At 38.3% G+C, this 20,542-nt stretch overlaps 1 protein-coding gene across 1 annotated transcript in view; it reads right to left on the bottom strand.

Annotated features, from left to right (window-relative positions):
* Nucleotides 1–5,314: 5,314 nt before the first annotated feature.
* LOC101860495 overlaps nt 5,315–20,542 on the bottom strand; it is a 41,060-nt gene continuing 25,832 nt past the window's right edge. The window contains exons 11-14 of the mRNA XM_035969824.1: nt 11,036–12,890; nt 9,391–9,784; nt 8,464–8,700; nt 5,315–7,461 (exon numbers count right to left, since the gene is read on the bottom strand). Of these exons, the coding sequence (XP_035825717.1) occupies nt 7,410–7,461; nt 8,464–8,700; nt 9,391–9,784; nt 11,036–12,890 (2,538 nt within the window). The 3' untranslated portion in view covers nt 5,315–7,409. The remainder of the gene's footprint in view (nt 7,462–8,463; nt 8,701–9,390; nt 9,785–11,035; nt 12,891–20,542) is intronic.

Raw genomic sequence — 20,542 nt, 5'->3', positions numbered from 1 at the left:
AGCCATTAAAAAGCCTTTTGAATAGCAAAATTTGGCCTCCACAAATAGATAATAGACTATCTTGAAGCGCCTAAGAACACTTAAGATTTGGTGATTCGGGTTACTTGACAAGTTGCTAGTGAAGAATTGGACAACTTAATCCTCAAAATTCTTTTCGGTTTATAAATAGGACCATTTTTTTAAAGCAAATCTGCAGTTTTCTTACAAAGACACAGCAGAAGAAAAAAATCAGGATTCTGTTTCTTTCCTGATTACCCCTGTTTTTTGGATTAACCATTTTCGGCTTAGGCGATCTCCACTGTGTTAGAATTAGATCTGCTATGAAAAGCGTAACTGTGTTCACTAGGTATGAGTATGAGTGTGAAGTACTGGTCTTTCAAATTAATGATGTCTTACTCGGCTATCACTATTGTTGCACTTGTTATTTTTTAGCTTTCAATTGTATGTTTTATAGATTTAAGACCTGGAAGTGCAAGCCAGCTTGCTTTAGTATTTAGTCCACCTTGTTCATGTATTCATGGTATTTGCATGTTTAAACTTTTTTTTTGTTATCCCTGAACTGTTCCATGTTTTGGAGATTTTCTCCAAGCCTTCCATTGATATAATGCTCAAGAGAAAAATAGCATTTTCATTATACAAGTAATATTAAACAGTTGCCCAAAGTATTTGTTCCTGTTATATTCTTTGTTAGTTTTTTAAAGTTTATTTAGTTTACAACTGTTGTTTTCAGTGAGAAAAGGGTGAAACTCTAGCAGACAATTGTAAATAATTAAATGGAAATATACCTCCAATTCCATGAACACTTCGTCCAAAGAGTTATCAAAAGTCAAACTTTTTTGTAAAGATTAATAAATGTAAATCCTTGGCTGATGGCAATAATATCCAACTGACCACAGCACCTCTGTTCCCATTACTCGGCTTCCTCAAGACTTCCAAAAGAAAGCCTTTTTCAGCATAATGATTACGAAGTGGACCCTCAGGGACATTCTATCTCTTTGACTTTCAGTAGGATGGGGCAGACGGCCTGAAAAAAACTGACCGAATGAGCTGAACCGGTTTGCTTAGTATCCAGGAATCCTGAATTGTGATCCAGCATCATTCCCTCATCAGGGTCCAATGCAAACAGTTTAGTTTTAGTTTTAGAGAAAGCTTTACACCAGCACAAATAGTCGTAAAATTCTCGAAGATTAGGTGTTACGAGAAAGCTCAATGAATTCCAGAGACTCGAGACTCTCCATCTGTCTCAGTCAGTACATGGAACTTCAATGTAGCTTTCACCAAGGTACACAAGTGGCACTTTTGACTTTTGGTGCTCTCTTTTTTGCTAAAAGTAAAAGTGACACTCTAGAAAACCTAAGTCGGGACCCTTGAGTACAAGGGAAACCTGATATAACAGGGATGGTGGGACATGAGGAAAAGTCCTGTTACATCAGATCCCTGTTAAATCAGAAATGCAAGGGAAGTAAGCATTTGTGGACTAATCTAGCTGTATTTATTATTCATGTGTAGTGTAGCGAGGCTTAGGGCTAGATCGAAGTCTGCAGCACACCGCAGCCCTCTCTCGCTTCCCCCGCTGCGTGTGCTTGCTCCATCACTGCGTTACTCTTTCTCTCTTTTAATTTTTACACATTGTTAACGAGCCTTTGTCCCTGCTATAACCGATTGGGCTCTGCCCAGGTCCTCTTATTGCAGATAACTTTTAATAATAGAGACAGAGTAGGAAAAAACGGGGATTTTAAAAATCCCTGTTACCGTACTACCGGGCCCGTTATATATAGTTTCCACTGTATGTTTATAGTAAAACGCAGAAATATGCGATGATAAATCATAAATGCAGCCTGCTTGAATGTTAGTTTCTCAATGCCAACTGTGTTGGAAGTTGAAATTTAAAAGAAGCATGAACTCATCTGCAACTTAGGTGGACTCCCCCAGTCTGAACACTATCAGAGACAGACTAAGCATGACACACATCATCATCTGCCAGATCTGCTGCAGACATTGGCGATCATGGCTCTCCATTCATTCTTTTACTTGGATGCTCTTAAAAAATCTACCATTACCCTGGTCTTTCCCCATCACCCATCTGTTTAGATTCACCAAGAAGATTGCACTTGCCCTACCCCAGCCTCATTTGCCTTGCTTTGCCAGTGACACACAATGTTCAACGTGTGCATATTTTGTTTTACCCATATTCAGTAACAACTACCTTCTACTACAGAGAAAGTTCTGGTTTGTAAGTGGGGCAACAAACTAATAGTGTAGATCTACCTGTGACAATCTGAACTGTGTACATAGATTCAATATCTCCAACTGGAAGGATCTCCGCTCAAAGACACAAGTACTTTGCAACAGTATTTAGTTTTTATTTTAATTCCAACTTTTCAAAGAAATTTTTCTATCAATTCTGAGGTGACAGACATTAGGAACCAACTAAGTCAAACACGTTCACGATCTTTTTAGAAACTTATCTTCCCAACGACTGCAAAGATCATATATTCATTTTTTTTAAGGGGATCCACTGGTCAGATCAGTAAAAATTTTGAAAAAATATCAGTTTTCGAATTTTGAAGTATCTTAATAGATATCAATATCAAGGATTCATCTTTAGAAGCCTAATTCCTTATCAAACTTAGAAATAGCTGGAAATGCATTTAAGAGAGGTAGCAATGTAGGAAAATCTTCACCAAAAATTATCTCTCTTTGCAGTTTTCTCAGAATTGTTTATCTGACCAGGTTGCAACACTATTTTGAGTAGATCTCAGAAAGTTACTGTCAGAAGTGTTTCACATTTGGACACAATCTTTTATACACATTTCTCTATAACTTTACAGCAGCATTTTTGCTGTTTATGGAACACATTTGAGTTTTAGGCCTTTTTTATTTTAAAAAATCTTAAAACATTGGAGACCTGAATGTAGTGCATAACAAGGACTGTAAAGCTCACAAGTTAGTACAGAAAATTCAAATTTGGCTCTGTAAGGTTGTTCTACCTACCAACAGTAATCGCCATGCCAAATATTAGGCTTCTATCTTGATGAGTGTTGATGATTGACAAAATATAATATTGGTTTTAAAAATGCTGAATCAATCCTTTATTTTTGATGGCTCGAGATTGTTATGGCTAAAATCTTGAATTTTTTGCTTGGTAACCTTTTTTTGTACTATGTCACCCCCTTTGATGCAGAAAAGCAAGCGTTAGACCAAAAACTATAGCATTTGGGTGTTGACCATAGCTACACCCCCTTAAAGTCCTCAGCTCTGAAGCACAGCGATCATTTCAAAGAAAATTAATCAAATTTAAGTATACAGGAAAATGAAGTCTACCACATGCACCATTTCTTATAAACATACTTGAACGAAATATAAAAGGAAATACCAAACAAATAATTAGAAACTGATAAAAATAGTTTATTCAACCATTTTCCAATAGGAACATAATCAACATAACACTGAGTGGTAACAATAGCAACAGCAAATAATACTGCAACTCCACATAACACTGAAACCAGGTCATTCTCATTTTGATCCACTTACACACCACAGCCAACACTCATCTCAAATACTAATTGATGAGTTCCATACAAACATACATGCTGTTCCATACAAACATACATGCAGTATGACAAACACTCACAAATAATCAAGAATATGTTGGGCACACAGCTGTAGGAATGCCAACAACACCAGACTTATGAGCTGCAAGGAACCCTGGGGACTTTGATCTTATAATACCTTAAAAACACACAACGTATAATAAATATTATGTAAGTACACACACAACAGGATAAACCCCAATAATAATAATATCCTCAATGTATAAACACAATTGTCCACAACACAAAAAAAACCCACAAAGCAAAATCATACACAATATGAATGCAAACTGAATCCATGATAACAAAAGGTTCATGTTCTTTTACAGGTGAAGTCACCAAAACAAGTACTGGTAGCCTTTGTGATATCCCGTTTTCTCTTTGGTGCATAAAATTCAAGAACCACAACAAGTTAGACTGTGTCACAGCCAGGAAAACCAAAAAGATTGACTATAGGAATCATAATAACATACATGCAGCTTCAAAAAGTTAATTTCTCACGAAATTCTTTTGTGGAGGTTAAGATTTTTGCTTTCACACAATGGGCCTGAACACCGAGCCTTTTGGTATTAAAAAAAACAAACTAGACAAATGTCTATCAATGACTATCAAATATATGACAACTGTGAAAAGAAAAATAATTTGTAAACCAAAAAATGGAATGTGTCAAACCTATGAACAACACTGAAACAGGAAGAATACTCAACACGTAAATTTAACCCTTACTGTGGCAGTCTTGACATATCGTAACCTCAGAACTATTTTGCGTAAATTTAACCCTTACTATGGCAGTCTCGACATATCGTCACCTCAGAACTATTTTGTCCAAAGTGCCTCTTTACTAAGTAGGCCTACATTTTGTACAAAATAGTTCTGAGGCGACGATGCGTTATGTTGTATGGCAGTCACTACATATGTCATAACATGAATGAATCAGGCACTCTTCAAAACTGTGTCTGTTCATTTGTCCAGCTTTTAATGAAAAAAATATCCTATTATCTTGAATGGAAGTTGTGAAATTTGCAATTGAAGGAGGTAGGGGTTGTTTGGTGTCAGAGGTAAGATTAGTGAGAAAATGGATGCCAAAGTATGGCGGCTTCCAAAATTAAAAATATAAAAGTGTCTTCGGAATCTGCAAATAAATTATTTTTAGTGTGACTTTGATCAATGTGTTTCAGTAAAATCCACACTGAAATGTTTTCAAATGCACCATTCACAGATCTTGAATATTCGTTATGATGTCAGTTTCATCTATTCATTATTTTGATGAGCTCCTGATTTCACCACGATGTAAAAACTGAGGTAGGGCAAAATGCAGCGACACTGAAAATCTGACAACCTTGAACAAAAAACTAACATAAATAGTAATAATTTACTATCACAAATTCAATGAAACGTAAATACTTTAGTTCAATAACAAGGCCTACAAGGTATGACGAATCCCAATTCCACACAAGGCCTGCACCAACGCGCACTTTGCAGAGAGCTCTAATCAAAATTCTAAAACCTGTTATCAAGTTGCCTACCCCCCCCCCCCCCCCCCCCCCCCCCCCAATATTTCGCAACTCTCGGACTTTGAACGAACTCTTTAGCAACACTCAAGATTTTGAATGAACTTTGGCAACCCCATCAACCGCCGGTACCCACACTCACTACTCACACGATGCTGTAGCATGTGATGTGAATGCGCCCAAAAAGCTGAAGATCAGAAAACATTTGTATTTTCTTTTCTACAAGTGATAACACAGTGACAAATATTGATTTTATTTATTTGCGTGGCGACACAGCATTTATAATGCACGACTTGCATGTCACAAATGTTGTGGTATCATACTATCACCCGCAAATTTCTGAGTGGTAACGAAAGCGAAAGTAGATCTTGATTTTCCCCGATTGACCCCAGTGTCACATACACTTCCACCTGTCGCCATTGCCGCCTATTCGCGTGAATTGTACTCTCAGACCTGGAAAAGCTGAACGAACATTCAATCGCGACCCGCAAAAATGAATGTACTGACCTATCCAATTTGGTTTTCAAATATTCAAGTATTTTCTTGGGTCTTTCGCAGGGCAGTTCACAGATTTCCTCATACTCCCGGGTCTGGCAGGTTCCTATAACATTAACCTATTGCCGACAGAATTATCGTAAATATCCCAATACGATGGCGAATACGTATCCTTTGCCCCGGAATCTCTGTAGCCCTACGCTATCGCACTTATTTACGGATGGAGTTGATAATGATTGGGGAGCAAGTACGGAACTGTCAGAAAGTACTGATTTCTGGGTAGAAATACTATTGGTTTCATCAGCATATCTTTATAAAACATATATATGATCTGGTAAAACAAATAAAAATCCTGTTTCACAGCCATTGAAGCCCATGTTGTGCCTGGTATAACCGCCACAGTAAAGGTCAATTTACTTGATATATTGGAACAATATCAAACAACCTTTAGAAAAATAAAATATTCACAAGTTTAAAAGTTCCTCTGGAACTTATAACCACATAAAATCACAACAGCAAATACACACTATTAGCCAGTGCTATTTATTAAAAGAAAACCACTCAAACATCTATAAACACGACTTATAACAATGGTAACACTATTTCTTAAAAATGAAATACTCTTGACCTTCTATCATTCTTGCAACAGACATTTTACTTACCATACTTTTCTTTCCAAATCAGGTATAAATTATGTACAAACGCCATGATTTCAAAACAGTGAAAGTGCGTATATATCTTAAAATGGTAACTGGAAAAAAAGAATGGAACACTCGGCAACAAGCGTTTATGTGACTAGAATTTCACAGGAATGTTTGTGGAGTCTTTGACTACTTATTCAAATAACACGCAGAATTGAAAGTAAGATCAATTTTGGTCTGAAAAGTCGGGAATACTCACAACTGAAAGTAAGAACATTGAAAAGCTGACAAATAAAAGAAAATGAAAACAATTCATAGACGGAAGACCTATAAAAGAAGTACTGGTGACCATTGAGACATTTTTCAGGCATGTTTTATTTAAAACAACCCACTACACTGTGTCATTGCAAGGAATACTCTTCGTTCATGACCACAATAAACTTAATTCAGAAAACAGATTCTGAGAGATTAACTATACGATTATTTTCGAGCCAGTTGATAATAAAACTAGAAAATTACACAAACCACGTACAAACACACCACTGGGTGTTGCACCATAAGTAGGAACATTTCACTTTCAATTGTTTTATAAGGTCATTAAGGGACATCAGAATATCTCAAACCCAATTGAAGAAAAAAAAGCAAAACTCGCTGCTTTTTATTCCAAAGAATGCCATTTTCCAACAAAAAAGTAATTTACTGAGAAACCACTAGCTGATTAAAAATAATATATCAGCACTCGGCTTAAGTCAATATAATATAATATCTAGAATATCACTTGACAGAAAATCAGTGACAAAAAAACCCCCAAAACAATAAATGAATAAATAATCACTATTCAATGAGCATTTCGGATTTTAAAAATATATGAAATTTACTCAATGTATATGGTGCTTTGATTTGATCCAAGAAAACAATACTGAAATTATTTCATGTAAACAATCGTCTGGAAATCAAGGACAAAAAAATAATATAAAATATGTCAACATGATTTTTCCTGACTTAATAAAATATACACGTTTAAAGATTCATATGGAGGATTGTTAAGAGCTGACACTTGCACATCAATAGCATGGTACAAATGTATGAATCACGAAATATCACAAAGTTCATGGGAAAGAATTGCACTTATTAATGTTTGCCGTGGTTTAACCAGCTGCTGAGCTGCATCAAGTGTTCGATTCCATGGGCATGTTCTCTCTTGGATACGTCATCTTCACTCTGAGCAAGACAAAACATACAAGCAGTCAATAGCAAAGTAAAACAAATATTGAACCAACTTTCTGACTTAGAACAACACCATCACAACTTGATTGGAAGTCGAAAAAGATGTTCCTTAAAAAAGTTCTATAAAATGAAAATAACCATATAATCACCATGGCAGATAAAATGAACACCTTCATTGGACCATGCTTTACAGGGTGAGAAAAACACTGAAATGACTCGTTACTTTTTTTTTTCTTTCAACAGTAACACTATTTTCAGAGCAAAGGCAAATGTTCTTGCATGAGCATAAACTCAAACACTAGACATCTCAAGTGATACAGAGTGTCAAAAATAGACCACCAATATACAACAAAAATTCTTTCATCTTAAAAAACAACAACAAACAAACAAAACATATCCTGTCAATGTATGGGAGGCACTGACAAGTTTAACAATTCAGATGTCTAAATATCCTGTGAACTGAGTCAAAAAGAGCTGATGTTACCATCTGTTCTGGTACACCTGCCTTCTGTATTACACATGACCTAGCACTGTCAACTCTAACAATGTGTAAAAATAAAAAGGACTTATTTAGTACAGACTAGGTCTTGTGATGTCTAATTCTAACATAACGCTGATTTTAAAAAAGTAAGAAACTACCCACAATGTCTGTTCCTTTTCATGTTCTCATTTAGGGTCTATCATTTTTAGTTCTCTTCTGCCCAATACAATGGTAAAGGAACAGCATAAAACACACACACACCAAACAAACAACATCCCCCACACACACACATACTAACACAGCCAGCTAGTTTTTCCTGTCCCTGTAAAACAAAGCAAAAGCACCAACCCCACTGCAATCTCAGGCCTCTGTGGACAACATCAAGTTCATCAAGTCAGTTACGAATGATGGGGAGGGGGGTTACTCCCAGTTTCTTTTACCCAATGTTTCAAGTTAAGTATTGGTATCAGGTTTGGATTAAAAAGGAGCAAAATAGAGACAACCTTTGCCTTTACCTGACAGGTCTTCCTGCTACTATCTGGACACCCCTTCCCGGCATGACAGGACCTCCCAGATATCTCTGTCGGACTAGCTGCTGCATCATGGAGGCCTGACTTCCACCACGCACAAGACCCGGGCCCAACAAAGTGGTACTGCCACCAGCAGCAGCACCACCTCGTGCTATGAAGGCAGGCCGCCCCAGGCGCTGAGCTTGTAGCATTGGAGCACCCAGTACTCTTGCCTGGGCCAGTCTGTGAGAAAGAGAGGACAAAATGTTTCATATTCATGTTTCTTTCTAAGAAACAGTCAAAAAAGAACTTCAGCTCTCCTTCCTCCCTCAAGAATCTGTGTCATGGAAAGTCGTATTTTCTTTCACTGTTCTCCAACAATCTCTCAAGTTCAAAATCTCAAGAATTATGTCTGTTTTTACTTTCATTTATGATTTAAAAAACCAACAAGATATCCATGAGTCATAAAATACCCGAAACTACTACGAAATCAATCACAAATGTCTTATAACAATATATTTTCTGAAAGCTCTACACCTTGAAAAGACTATCCAACGGACAATATTTTCATGCAGTACACTTGCCTATCTTGTGAGCCAATGATAAAGGGGTTGCAACAGAAATACAAAGGAGTAGGATGCTTATACTGTGCTTCAGCCAATCACCACTAAAACTATATATCCAGGAAAAAGAATAAAGATCATGGTGCATCCACACAGAATCAACATTATTTCCCTTTTAAAAAAAAAAAAATTATGACCCCCAATAAAATAGCTGAGTGAACTCATAAATTTTAGTAGCTTTTCTGACAGCGAATGGAGGTCCCCCCAAAAAGTACATCATCAGTCTCCTTACATTTGACAGAGAGAACTGAGAGACAATACTCTTCCTCTTTTATGCTGTGCACTTTTCTTTGCTAACATGACAACATACCTGACTCCCCTCTGGTGCATTAAACCAGCCTGCGAGGCAAGGGCGTGCTGACGAAGGGCTGACGCGTGCAGAGCTGCAGATGGTGCCAGCGGAGCAACGCGTTGTTGGACTACCGTCTGCTGCGACATACCACCGAGTCCGGTTGTCAAAGTGCGCTGCTGAACTACCATGGTCTGGCTGCCATTGGTCAACGTCCGCTGCTGGAGGAGCGAAGTGGCCTGGAGACCGTTGGCCAAAGCGTGTTGCTGCACCACTGTGGCCTGAGCGGCTACACCAGCTCCATTCAGCCCTGCTGCTGCACTGAGGCTCTGTTGTCGCAGGATGGTCGCTCCACCTCCAGGGTGCTGGGCAAAGTGCATCGAGGAGCTGGACATCATGGCCGGCTGAGACATACCTGGAATACCAGACAACAATTAGCTCTAGTATTTTTGTTGTCAGATCAAGAACAGAAGAAAGTGTTTTATAAGAAAAGGTAACTTTATGGGAAAATCAATTCCAAACAAGTACTGTCTGGGTACGATAAGCCAAAAACACAATAGGCACCAGTTGTCCTGGAGTAAAGAGAAGCACACTGACATGACAACAGCCAATAAATTTTTAGTTTTAGTGTTTTACAGCACTGGCAACACAATAAGGTCATATAAGTGATGAAGATTAAAGGTGTTACAAGAGAGTAACAAACACAAAAAAGGAGGAGAGATAAGGACAATGGATGTTTGATAGGAAAAAAAAGGCAAACCACACCAGAGCACCCGCTAACCAACAACAGCCAATAAATAAAGAAAAAGCAAGATAACAGCCCAGCAGGAAAGAAGTACTACAAGAAGAGGTCCCTAACCATCAGAATGTCGTAAAATTGGAAGAAATGGGAGTGAAAAACAATCAAGAATAGGATTTTTTTAAAAGCATGAATACCATCTGCAAGGTGATCTCATGAGTGTGCTATTCTTTTGCGATCAATTCAAAAAGGCACGACAAGTAACTGCATACTCTCGCGTAAAAGTTTTCTAATTAAACCTTGACAAAGAGGGGATCTCAGAAGGAAACTTTTGTAAGTGAAATTAGGAATTATGCAGGCCAACACAAATAGAATGGTTAATCGCTTTTTAGTAAAGACAGTACAATACAAACACCCTCTTTCTAATGGGTAACCCTTTTTAACACTTTTCACAAGATAAAAAAATGATAAGACCATGTCTCCTTTAGACTGTATGTCATTTTCCCCTCCTCCTTTCTAAAAGAGTTCATATTACAAGATATATGCCCTACAAGTTCAGGGTAACCAGAAAGTGTTCAAAAGATTTCCTGGACTCATGCGCTTTATAGTGCTGCAGAGAGATTTGGAAGTTTTTTTCTCATGTTTCGGATGTTTGACACCCTTTTTAAAGTTTTTGTTTAAGTTCTATAACAATTAGCCATACCAGAAAACAATAACATTTCAAAGCGTGTGCACTCTCTTAATATTTTTGCTCAACAAGCATCAGTCAAAAGTTGCTGATGGAAAAAAATCCCAATATCCAGGACATTAAAACAAAAGCCGAATCTTGCAAAGAATTTAAAACCTTACCCCTCTCAGTTTTCAAATAACAAGCCCAGTTGTCGTTTACAAAAGTTTTCTCAGGATACCCACCAGCCAGTTACTTACCTCGAATAACAGAAGCACCAGCGTACGAGGACGGGTTCACGCTGGCAGAGAAGCCAGCAGATCTTGAGGACTGTAAGAATGGCACAAGAGCAGATTGTCTGGCCGCAGCAGATTTGAAGGACTGGTCTCCTGTCCTCAGAGCACCATCGTTCTGGTCCTCTTCAGCTGTGTGGGGGTCAATTGCAGCAAGAGAAAGAGGGGCAGTTGCAGAAGATGAGTTTGTAATGCTTTCACCGTGAGCTGATGTGGACAACGCTTCTGTAACTGTGTTTTGTGTTGAGGTGTAGGTTGCTGAGCAGGACGTTTGATCTGCTGATGAGTGAGGTGTTCCATTATCATCCTCAGCCCAGCAAGCACTGTTTTCCTGAGATTGAGCAATGTTCTGTGAAGACAATGCAGCTGCAATATTTATATTTTGTAAATGAGGCGCGACAATTTCTTCCTCGTAGCTCTGGTAGACATCTGCCAGAGCTACAGGAGTGGAATCTTCTTCTTCCATTTCTTCTAAATCATCATTTGAATGTTGCTTATATGAAGACAGACGTTTTTCCCTGATATTGCTATGCTGCTCATTCTCAACTGCTTGTTTATATCCATACTGAGAGGAAGAATCTTCACTGAGATCACCGACAGTATTGTCATAGTCAATTTCTACAGGAAACTGTTTATAATGCTCACTGAGGCTATCAACAGTATTATCTTTTTCTACTAAGACTGTAGATGAAGACTTATAATTGTCTATTCCTTGGTTATAACTAGCTCCTTCACAATCCGTCTGACAAACAGAAGAGTCAGAAACCTGAAGTGAATCAGCACTGTCTACACACATAGCATGTTCATCGTTTTCCTTTCCATCTGTATTACTACAACTTTTTCCCAAGTTCTGCACTGATTCAAATGACACATTATTCAACGTCAAAGTAGAACTTGAATGTTCAGAGTCTGCCAAAGAGGGGTTCTCATAGTCATTAACTGACTCATAAGAGTCCACATGAGCTGCACAATTTAAATTTTCAGAGGAGAAATATCTTTGAATAGTCCCTTTAGGGTGTAATGTACTCGGGCTTTGAGTACTTTTACTATCTTGAGCTGAAGTTTCATAAGATTCACTAACACTGGCAACTATTGAGTCTTGTTGATCTCCTGATGATTTATATTGTTCACCACTACCCTGTTCAAATACTTCATTAAGTTCCTCAGCTGAGCATTTTGGTAAATGCTCTTCTTCATGTGAAAGACTGTTAGCTTTTTTACGAGTACTTTTCTCTGGTTTTTCTTCAAAATCAGCAGCATTACTTGTGCGTGCTGCACCAAGTTCAACAGAACTAGCTCGGATAAACACAGAATCGCTGAGCTCACTACTCAGTATTTCACCAACATAGGTTCTCTCTTCTGAACGTGACCTAGAGGCACTAGACATAGAAGCTTTCCTATAAGACGTGGCTTTATACAATGGAGAGCGGTAGTCTTGGTCCTGGTCACCAAGATCCAGCACAGGCCCACATCTTCCTGGCGAATCTCTGCTCCCCTGACCAACACTTGGGGAGATGACGGTCGAGTGTTCCCGCGTGGGGCTCTGGGTCAAGCCTGTTCTATAGTCAGAGTCAGTGGCCCAAAGACCCTGACCATCCTGTTGATCTTCTGCTTTTTCCCTTCCAGGGCTTCCAGAACCAGGGTCAGTAGTAGTATCTGTGTCCAATCCACATCTGTCTCCAGCAGGACTTCGTGAATTCGAGGAGGCAATAGAAGCTGTTGATTCTCCAAGTGTTTCCTTCGAGACAGCAAAAGACATCCTGGGGCTTGGAGAATTATCACAGGAGGACAATTCTTTGCCTTCATTTGCATCATCTTCTTCCTGTGTGGAAGAATATTAATAAGCGGTCAACAATTATACAAATAAAAGCAACACAAAGAATAGAAAATACATAATAGTGTGGAGTATAACAAGTTCTAATCTTCACGTGATCATCAACACAGTGAACATAGAATACCCAAACGCATCACTGTTCTTTTACTGGAAACTTTAAAATATACATGTATTACAAGGTAATACAAGAAAAGGCCTTTTTTTTAAAGATCTATAAGCTAAACAAAAAGGTATCAACTTCTTAGTCGTCAAATGAATCTCCACAAACAAATAATGCAGCAGCACTCATCAAAAGCAAATATTTATATGTTCACCTACATCAAATATTGTAAGAACAGTCAAAACATGAACTACACAATCTTAGCCGCAATCAGGATAATCTGCATCTGTCAAGTTTCACAGGGACATTCGCGGTAAATATCAATGCACCTGTCCAACACACAAGAAGTGTGAAAATTCTCACAGGTTGTTTTTTTTCAAGAACACGCAGGATAATCAAAATAATCCAGTGAAACAAATACCTAACCATATGCTCAAACTGAAAGCCTTGTTGAGCCAAACAATTTCCAAGTGCCGCAGTAATATGTGAATTCCCCTACAGGATTTTCTTTTTCTTTTGGAGAAAGAGAGACAGAGAGAGAGAGAGAGAGAGAGAGAGAGAGAGAGAGAGAGAGAGAGAGAGAGGGAGAGAGAGAGAGAGAGAGGGAGAGGGAGAGGGAGAGGGAGAGAGAGAGGGAGAGAGAGAGACAGAGAGAGAGACAGAGCGGATAGACATAATGAAAAGAGAGACAAACAGAAAAAGAAAGAGACCAAGCAGATAGACAAAAAGAAAAAGATGTGGTGTGTGTGTGTGAGTGTGTGGGAAAGAAAGAGAGAGAGACAGAGAGACAGCCTAATCCCCAATAGGATTTTCTTTTCTTTCAATTAAAAAAACACGAGCACAGGAGAGATGAGAGAGAGAGAGAGCCAGCAAAAGAGATACAGAGAGAGGTACAAGAGAGCCAGAGACAGACTGGGAGACTGACAAAGGTGCGAAAGGCAGGCAGGCAGGTAGATAGAGCAAGAAAGGCAAGCAGACAAAGACAATTCAACAGAACAGAGTATTTTCAGCCTTTGATATTTTGGTTTAAAATTGTATTTCTTCTCAGACACAGAAAGTAAATCTCAGTGAAAGGCGTGCATCAAACCAAATATCCTTTGAGTGCAATAAATTAAAAATCCGTGGTATCACTCCATAAGGGATTGCAAAGGGTTTCGGCGATGATCAAGAGATGTCTGAGGAAAATTCTTCAAAGATTCTCTTGTCATATACCACACACAGAGGCTGAGAAACGAGACACATTTGCCTGACTGATTTCATATCACAAAAACGAAACAGTGGTCACTGGTTCTTTTGCCAAATACTCTGTCCAAGAGTTCACCGAGACACATATATATATACACATAAATGCCAAACACACACACATGTGCACCTGCGCGCTTGCGCACACACACACATACATTCACCATCAAGCAGTGAGCACTTCTGAAAATGCACAACTCTCTTAAGGTTGTTACCTACAGTGGCCATTTCCGCATGAATGCTTTTAAGTGTGTAGCATGTACTTTACCTTTAAAATACACAGACTACTGTCCTTGTAAACAGCTATATTGTACAGTAACAACAAACATAGTATCCTACAGGCACTAACTTCCACAAACTGCATTGGCATCTTAATAGACTGTCATTACAACAAAAATACCACAATCAACCTCCCACTTACTCATCAAGCCCAAGGGAGGAAAGGTGGTGTGAGGTACCCTGAGCTGCCTCTGTTTGTTTTATTTTAATTATCCATGTATTTAATTATCCTGTTCATAATTTTCATTATAGAATACAAGTTTCTTCAGTTAGTAATTACTCCCTCATTGGTCATCCCTTTCTCCTCTACCACTGTCTCAAAAGCACCCATACAGGTAGCAGCGGATCATCTCCATGACAGAATATGCACGCGTGAGTATATCAAATAATGCTGATGCAATTCCTATTGTAACCACACATAATGCTGTGAAAGGTATCCGGCAGGGCAAATATGTGAAGTTTCACACACGTTAAGAAGAAGAAAGCAGACTTAAACAAGCAACAACCACAAGAAAAGTTTCAGAGAATTGACACAATACAAGAACGAAGACCTCCATCCATGGATCGATCACTTTAAATCCAACATTTGAAAGAGTCCATTCCTCACTGCTAGATATGTTTGTACTGTCCATCAGTGATGATACGTTGTACGTATTACCTTCACACGACGACACACGAAGTTCTCCCCACCAGAATGCAATAATGATAATGGCTTACCTTCAGATGAAAACGATAAAATGGCTTAGGAAAAAAAAAATCATCGCATGGTGAATGGCTGAATCTGGAACGCAGAAATCTCTTCTGTAAAACGCAGAGTAATATGCTCCTCACAAAACCTGAAAAGTCACTGATGGAAGGATAAGATAATTATGTGATGATTGTTCTTATCTAATTTATGGACTTCTCTTCGTTGAGCAAGTCTTTGTCATGCAGAACACTGACAAGCCCTCGGTCCATCACGCCCCAAAAACCACGAGGTCATCTATTCATTCATGTTACAAAACTGTGCCAAAAAAAAAAGCAAACACCCCACAAAACCGCCCCCCCCCCCCCCCCCCCAATCAAACGGTGTCACACAATTTTTCGGCTTTCATACTTTCGGCTCTAGGAAATTCAATATCATGATCCCATGAAGGAACTATTTCTAAGGAACTTATCCTCACAACCAATTTTAGTGAACAGAAAGGAAGATACTATATAACAAAACAGAAACTGTCAGCCTGCTTTGTGACCGGATTGTTATCAGTAAAGGAAAGGCTCACAATAGGAGATGACTTGATAGCTTTGTAATCTCCTTTCAACAAATACAGCCAGGCACAAAAGTAGGTATACAGTAAGTACAAAATAATTGTTCTGACAATTAATTCATTAAGAATATTTAAGGAACGTGTGAATACCAACGGCAAAAGCATTCGGGAGTATCTGAGGAATGAAGGCTGTGTTTGTTATTAAATACATATGCCAATCCTCATTTATTGTATAATAAATGCAGTGACAGTTATTATTGTACGCGTTTTCTTTTTTCACAACTGTATACCTTCTTTTGCAACCCTCTGTATACATTAACATCAAGACAGACATAATTGCAATTCTGTCTGTGTGTCTTTCTCTTCCACCCACACATACACCCACATTTGAAGAGGTAAAAATGCAAGACAGTTTTGCCCCCTCTTCCCATTTATTAAAGCTACCAGATATAAAAGTATAACTAAATTACAACACAAACAGGTACTGAAGGACCTACTTACCACTCTTCATTCTGACTATACTTTGCAGAGTTATGCAAAACTCTTGGAGAAAGCAAAGTGTTTGTGGAGCTGAATACCAGCACAGAGACATCAATTGGCAAAAATAGGCTCAGAGAAAGAGCATGATCATCCAGTATTACTTATATAAGAGTAGAAAGAAAGCAAGTAGATCTGACAGTTCCACAACAGACACTTGCTCAACCTACTTTTCGTAGATATATATTTTTTAAAGCACTTGTCTTTACATGAGGGAAGAAATGGAAGGGGATGTGGGGGCGAAGAAAACTGGAAGGTTCCAGTGCTTCCTCGAAAGAGCTAGTTTCAGTTTTAGTTAGAGCAAGACTTTTACGGGCACTTGCAACTCAAATGCCAAAGATAGAGGTGTTACAAGGAGTAACATACAAAGAAAAGGAGGGGAGATAAAGACCATGGGTGTTTGATAGTAAAAAAAAAAAGAAGAAGAAAACCACATCAGAGCACCCGCCAACCAAGTTTCTGAAAAACAAAAACCTCAGCAGGTAAATTTTTGAAAACTCATTATGGACAAGAAGATCCTTGATATTCCACTGATCCAAGTAAAGAGACGCAGAATGACAGAACAGCCATTTAGTCAAGGAAAAAACCACGATAGTAACTGCAAAGATAAAAGAGGCAAGACCTACTAGTAGCCCCCTTTAACCAGTAACTCTGATGTTCTGGGAATCTGTATAATTAGAATTCAGAGTCAAACTGCTGCCTTGCGCATGAAGAAAATTCCTCATGCACACCTTGGCTGAACTTAACTCCGTCAACTCTCCTTAAAAGTAAAAGTGAGACCCACATTTAACACACCACCCAATATGAAAAGCAGACAACCAGTGGTATCACTGGCTTTTCCATATATATAAATGTACTAATTTCATGTAGTGGAAAAGAAAGGGAAGGAATACCAGCTATACCAAAGACATCTAGATCTAGAAGTCTAGAAAAAAATTTGCTTTGGAAAGATGAACTAAATACTTTTTAAAACTTGACACTGATTAGAAAACAAGAAACTGAAACGCCTCCACTCCAGAACAAAGGTGAACATAAGTGAAGAACAAGGGTGAACATGGACAGACCAAGGTATACTGATGACTATAAAAGAATGGTCTAGCAGTCTTCCAATTTAAAAAAAAATAATCCATTTGACAAGAATTTTCTTTCTTGACAAATTTATCATTCGCCGTCAATGAAGAGGTACCAATACCTGAGAGAAGGAAAGGTATGGTTTGCACTACACAGCCCTTTAGGTTCAAATTGTCCACAGGACCAAGATCCACTTGCGAAAAAACCCAAAAACAGTCTCAACCATAATTCATAAAATCTGGTGGATAAAAATTAAAACAAAAGTGTCTGATGATATTTTTTTTTAAACATTAGCCAGCAGCACCGAGAATACATATGTCGATACGTGAGGGGTAGAAATAAGGAAGAGGGAGCAGAGTAATAGGAACATGTCTCCAGTCAACAAAGATGCCACAGAATTAATATTAAATTTAAGACAATGACAACATGTAAAGAAATAAAAAGACAAAGGGCAGGGGGGGGAAAAGAGTTGGTATGCAAAGACTGTAAGAGCAACAAAAAAATGTCCACACGGAAGAAGCAATATGCTTTATATACCACCACCACCCCCTCCCTAATTTCACAAGTTTTTCTTGCTACCAACATCCCTTTTATACTATATATATATATATATATATATATATATATATATATATATATACCCCACCACCACCACCACCCCTTAATTTCATAAGTTTTTCTACCAACATCCTTTTTTACACCCTATACACAAGCTGTTATCTTTGTGCATCACGGGGGGCTAGAATCTTATGGGCAATTGGGACTATCATGTCCTTGGGGACATTTTTCACTCAAACTTGGTGGATGTGGTTGAAAAGATTTCACTGGGTGATGTGTGAGCCGCGAAACAGTTACACATACATGTAATGTGTTCCTCCCACCATCTTAAAGTAATCCACTCTGGCAATATGCCGACATGAATGCTGTGACTGTAAGGGATGAAGAAAGCAATATCTTTTGATTATAAATAAAATTCAAATAAAAACATAAGACAACAATACAATATGCACAGCTTAGAAGATCAAAACTGTCAAAATCAGAGAAACAACAGATGTCTAGAAAACAAATAACCCAGGCACCCACGAAGGGTAGCAGGCAGGATCCACAGTATTCAACCCACCCACTTTCATTGTCCAATACACTGGATAAGACTGACAGCCAAGTACAAGAAAACACATTATTCAGACAACGACAAAACTCCCTTCAATAATGACCCTTAACTCTTAACCAATAATATCATTAGTGATAAAGCATTTTATTTAACAACTCCAGGCTGCCCCTTTCCATGTGTCTTCAACTGAACAAAAATAAAGTACCAACAGTCTCACTGTAAGAGATCAATTTTGTGATGTTCAACTTCTCAACCCAATTTGATTGATGGACTGATTGCTGCCAGCAAAAAAAAGTATTTTTAAACAAAAAAGTAAGAATATGTTTTTGTTTTCACAAGATCCAGTTCTCTTCATCTGTGGCTTTTAGAAATAATTGCTTTAATAATCAGAATTGATGTATGTATGCGAAAGATCTTGTCAGATCTTGTGTTTGAGCGTTTAATCAGCTGCTTGCACTGTATGCTTCCCAGGAAGCTGAGAATGTTTCTGTGTTATATGGTCTGCTGGGGTAATAATATAGTGTAAAGCGCATAGAGCGTTGAGCGGGGGTAATGGCTACACATATGCTACTTATTATTATTATGCCTCTAGTCTAGATTTTAACGTCATCTGATCGGCCTGTTATCAGCGTAGAGCAGAGGTATGAAATGGGAAGGGATAACTGACAGTGACAAAACCTGTGATCTAAAAACCAGCCACCATGCCTTGAAACCAGATCCAGCTTGAAACCAAATTAGATGCAAAACCCACCCACAAAATTAAAGACATCAAACAATTCCTATCCCCCCCCCAATCCTCCCCACAGAAACTAAGAGGGAAGTACATGTAGTCATTTCTGTGTCAGTCATCCTCCTTGTGATATAACAACAGCCCTCACGTTCTGTGAACACTGGAGAAAAAACCCACAATGTATTGAGGAATTCTTGAAGAATCCCATGGCTCGTGTTTTTGTAGCTGCCAAATGTAGCCATGAAGTTGGGGGGAAAACAAAACACCATTCATAATGTTAGTTATACCATTACCAAACGTTACTGAAAGTTTTGTGTTTTTTAATTATTTATTTTTGTTACCTGAGTCAGAACAAGAGATAGAAACAATGACTGTTTAATTAATTGATATGTTTGCCATTACGTTCTGTGACTGTTTCAACAAGTTATACATGAAGTTGAAAAAAAAAGAAAACCATTCATAATGTTAGTTATACCATCTTCAAACGTTACTGAAGGTTGGTGTTTTAAAATTATTTTTTTACCTGAGTCAGAACAAGAGATAGAAACAATGACTGTTTAATTAATTGATATGTTTGCCATTCCATTCTGTGATTGTTTCTACATGTTATACTGTAGGATAGGTCTGGCACAGTTGTACAGAGACAGGCTAGCTCAGAATCTACGTAGATATGTAGGCAGTTGTAACATAGACTTATATCGTCAGTCAGCTGGTCAGAACCTATGTAGACATCTGGTCAGTTGTAACATAGACTTATATCGTCAGTCAGCTGGTTCGTGCATTAAGCCCAAGTTTTTTCTCGTTCATTTTTTAAAATTTCTCTTTCTCAATCTATGATTGGTATCGGTTGCACGTGGTCAAGAAATGTTTTGTGGATTTTCAAATTCCAAATACTGAGAGAGAAAAAAACCAAGACATAAATACGTGATGCAGCTACTTTCGTTTAAAGAGTGAAACGATTTTTTTTGTAAAATCCGCAAGCTTTGAGTCCCCACTTGTGTGTTTCTGTGGGGCCCGACAAGTTCAGGATTTTTAATGCCCCCCACCCCCCACCCCCCGAGCCCGCCTTTATCAACTGAAAAAATTATTCCGGCCAGAAATGACGTAGAAAGACCTTAATAAATAACGACAAAAACAAGTAGAAGAAAGAGAAAATTGTGTCACGTCTTTGAATTCCACAAGTTTTTAATCGTTGTAATGTGTTGTCTTCTGTCTCACTGTTCTTGTATCTAGATTCATGGTGGGGGTTTCTGAGGGTTTTGTTCTCTTCTTTGGTACAACCTAAAGTCATAATTCATTGTCGGTGTCTTTATTATTATTATT

This window comes from Aplysia californica, unplaced genomic scaffold, assembly GCF_000002075.1.
Source record: "Aplysia californica isolate F4 #8 unplaced genomic scaffold, AplCal3.0 scaffold00187, whole genome shotgun sequence".
Taxonomy (NCBI): Eukaryota; Metazoa; Mollusca; class Gastropoda; order Aplysiida; family Aplysiidae; genus Aplysia; species Aplysia californica.
Note: the sequence above shows the minus strand (reverse complement) of the source record. Positions and strands in the feature narration are given on the sequence as shown.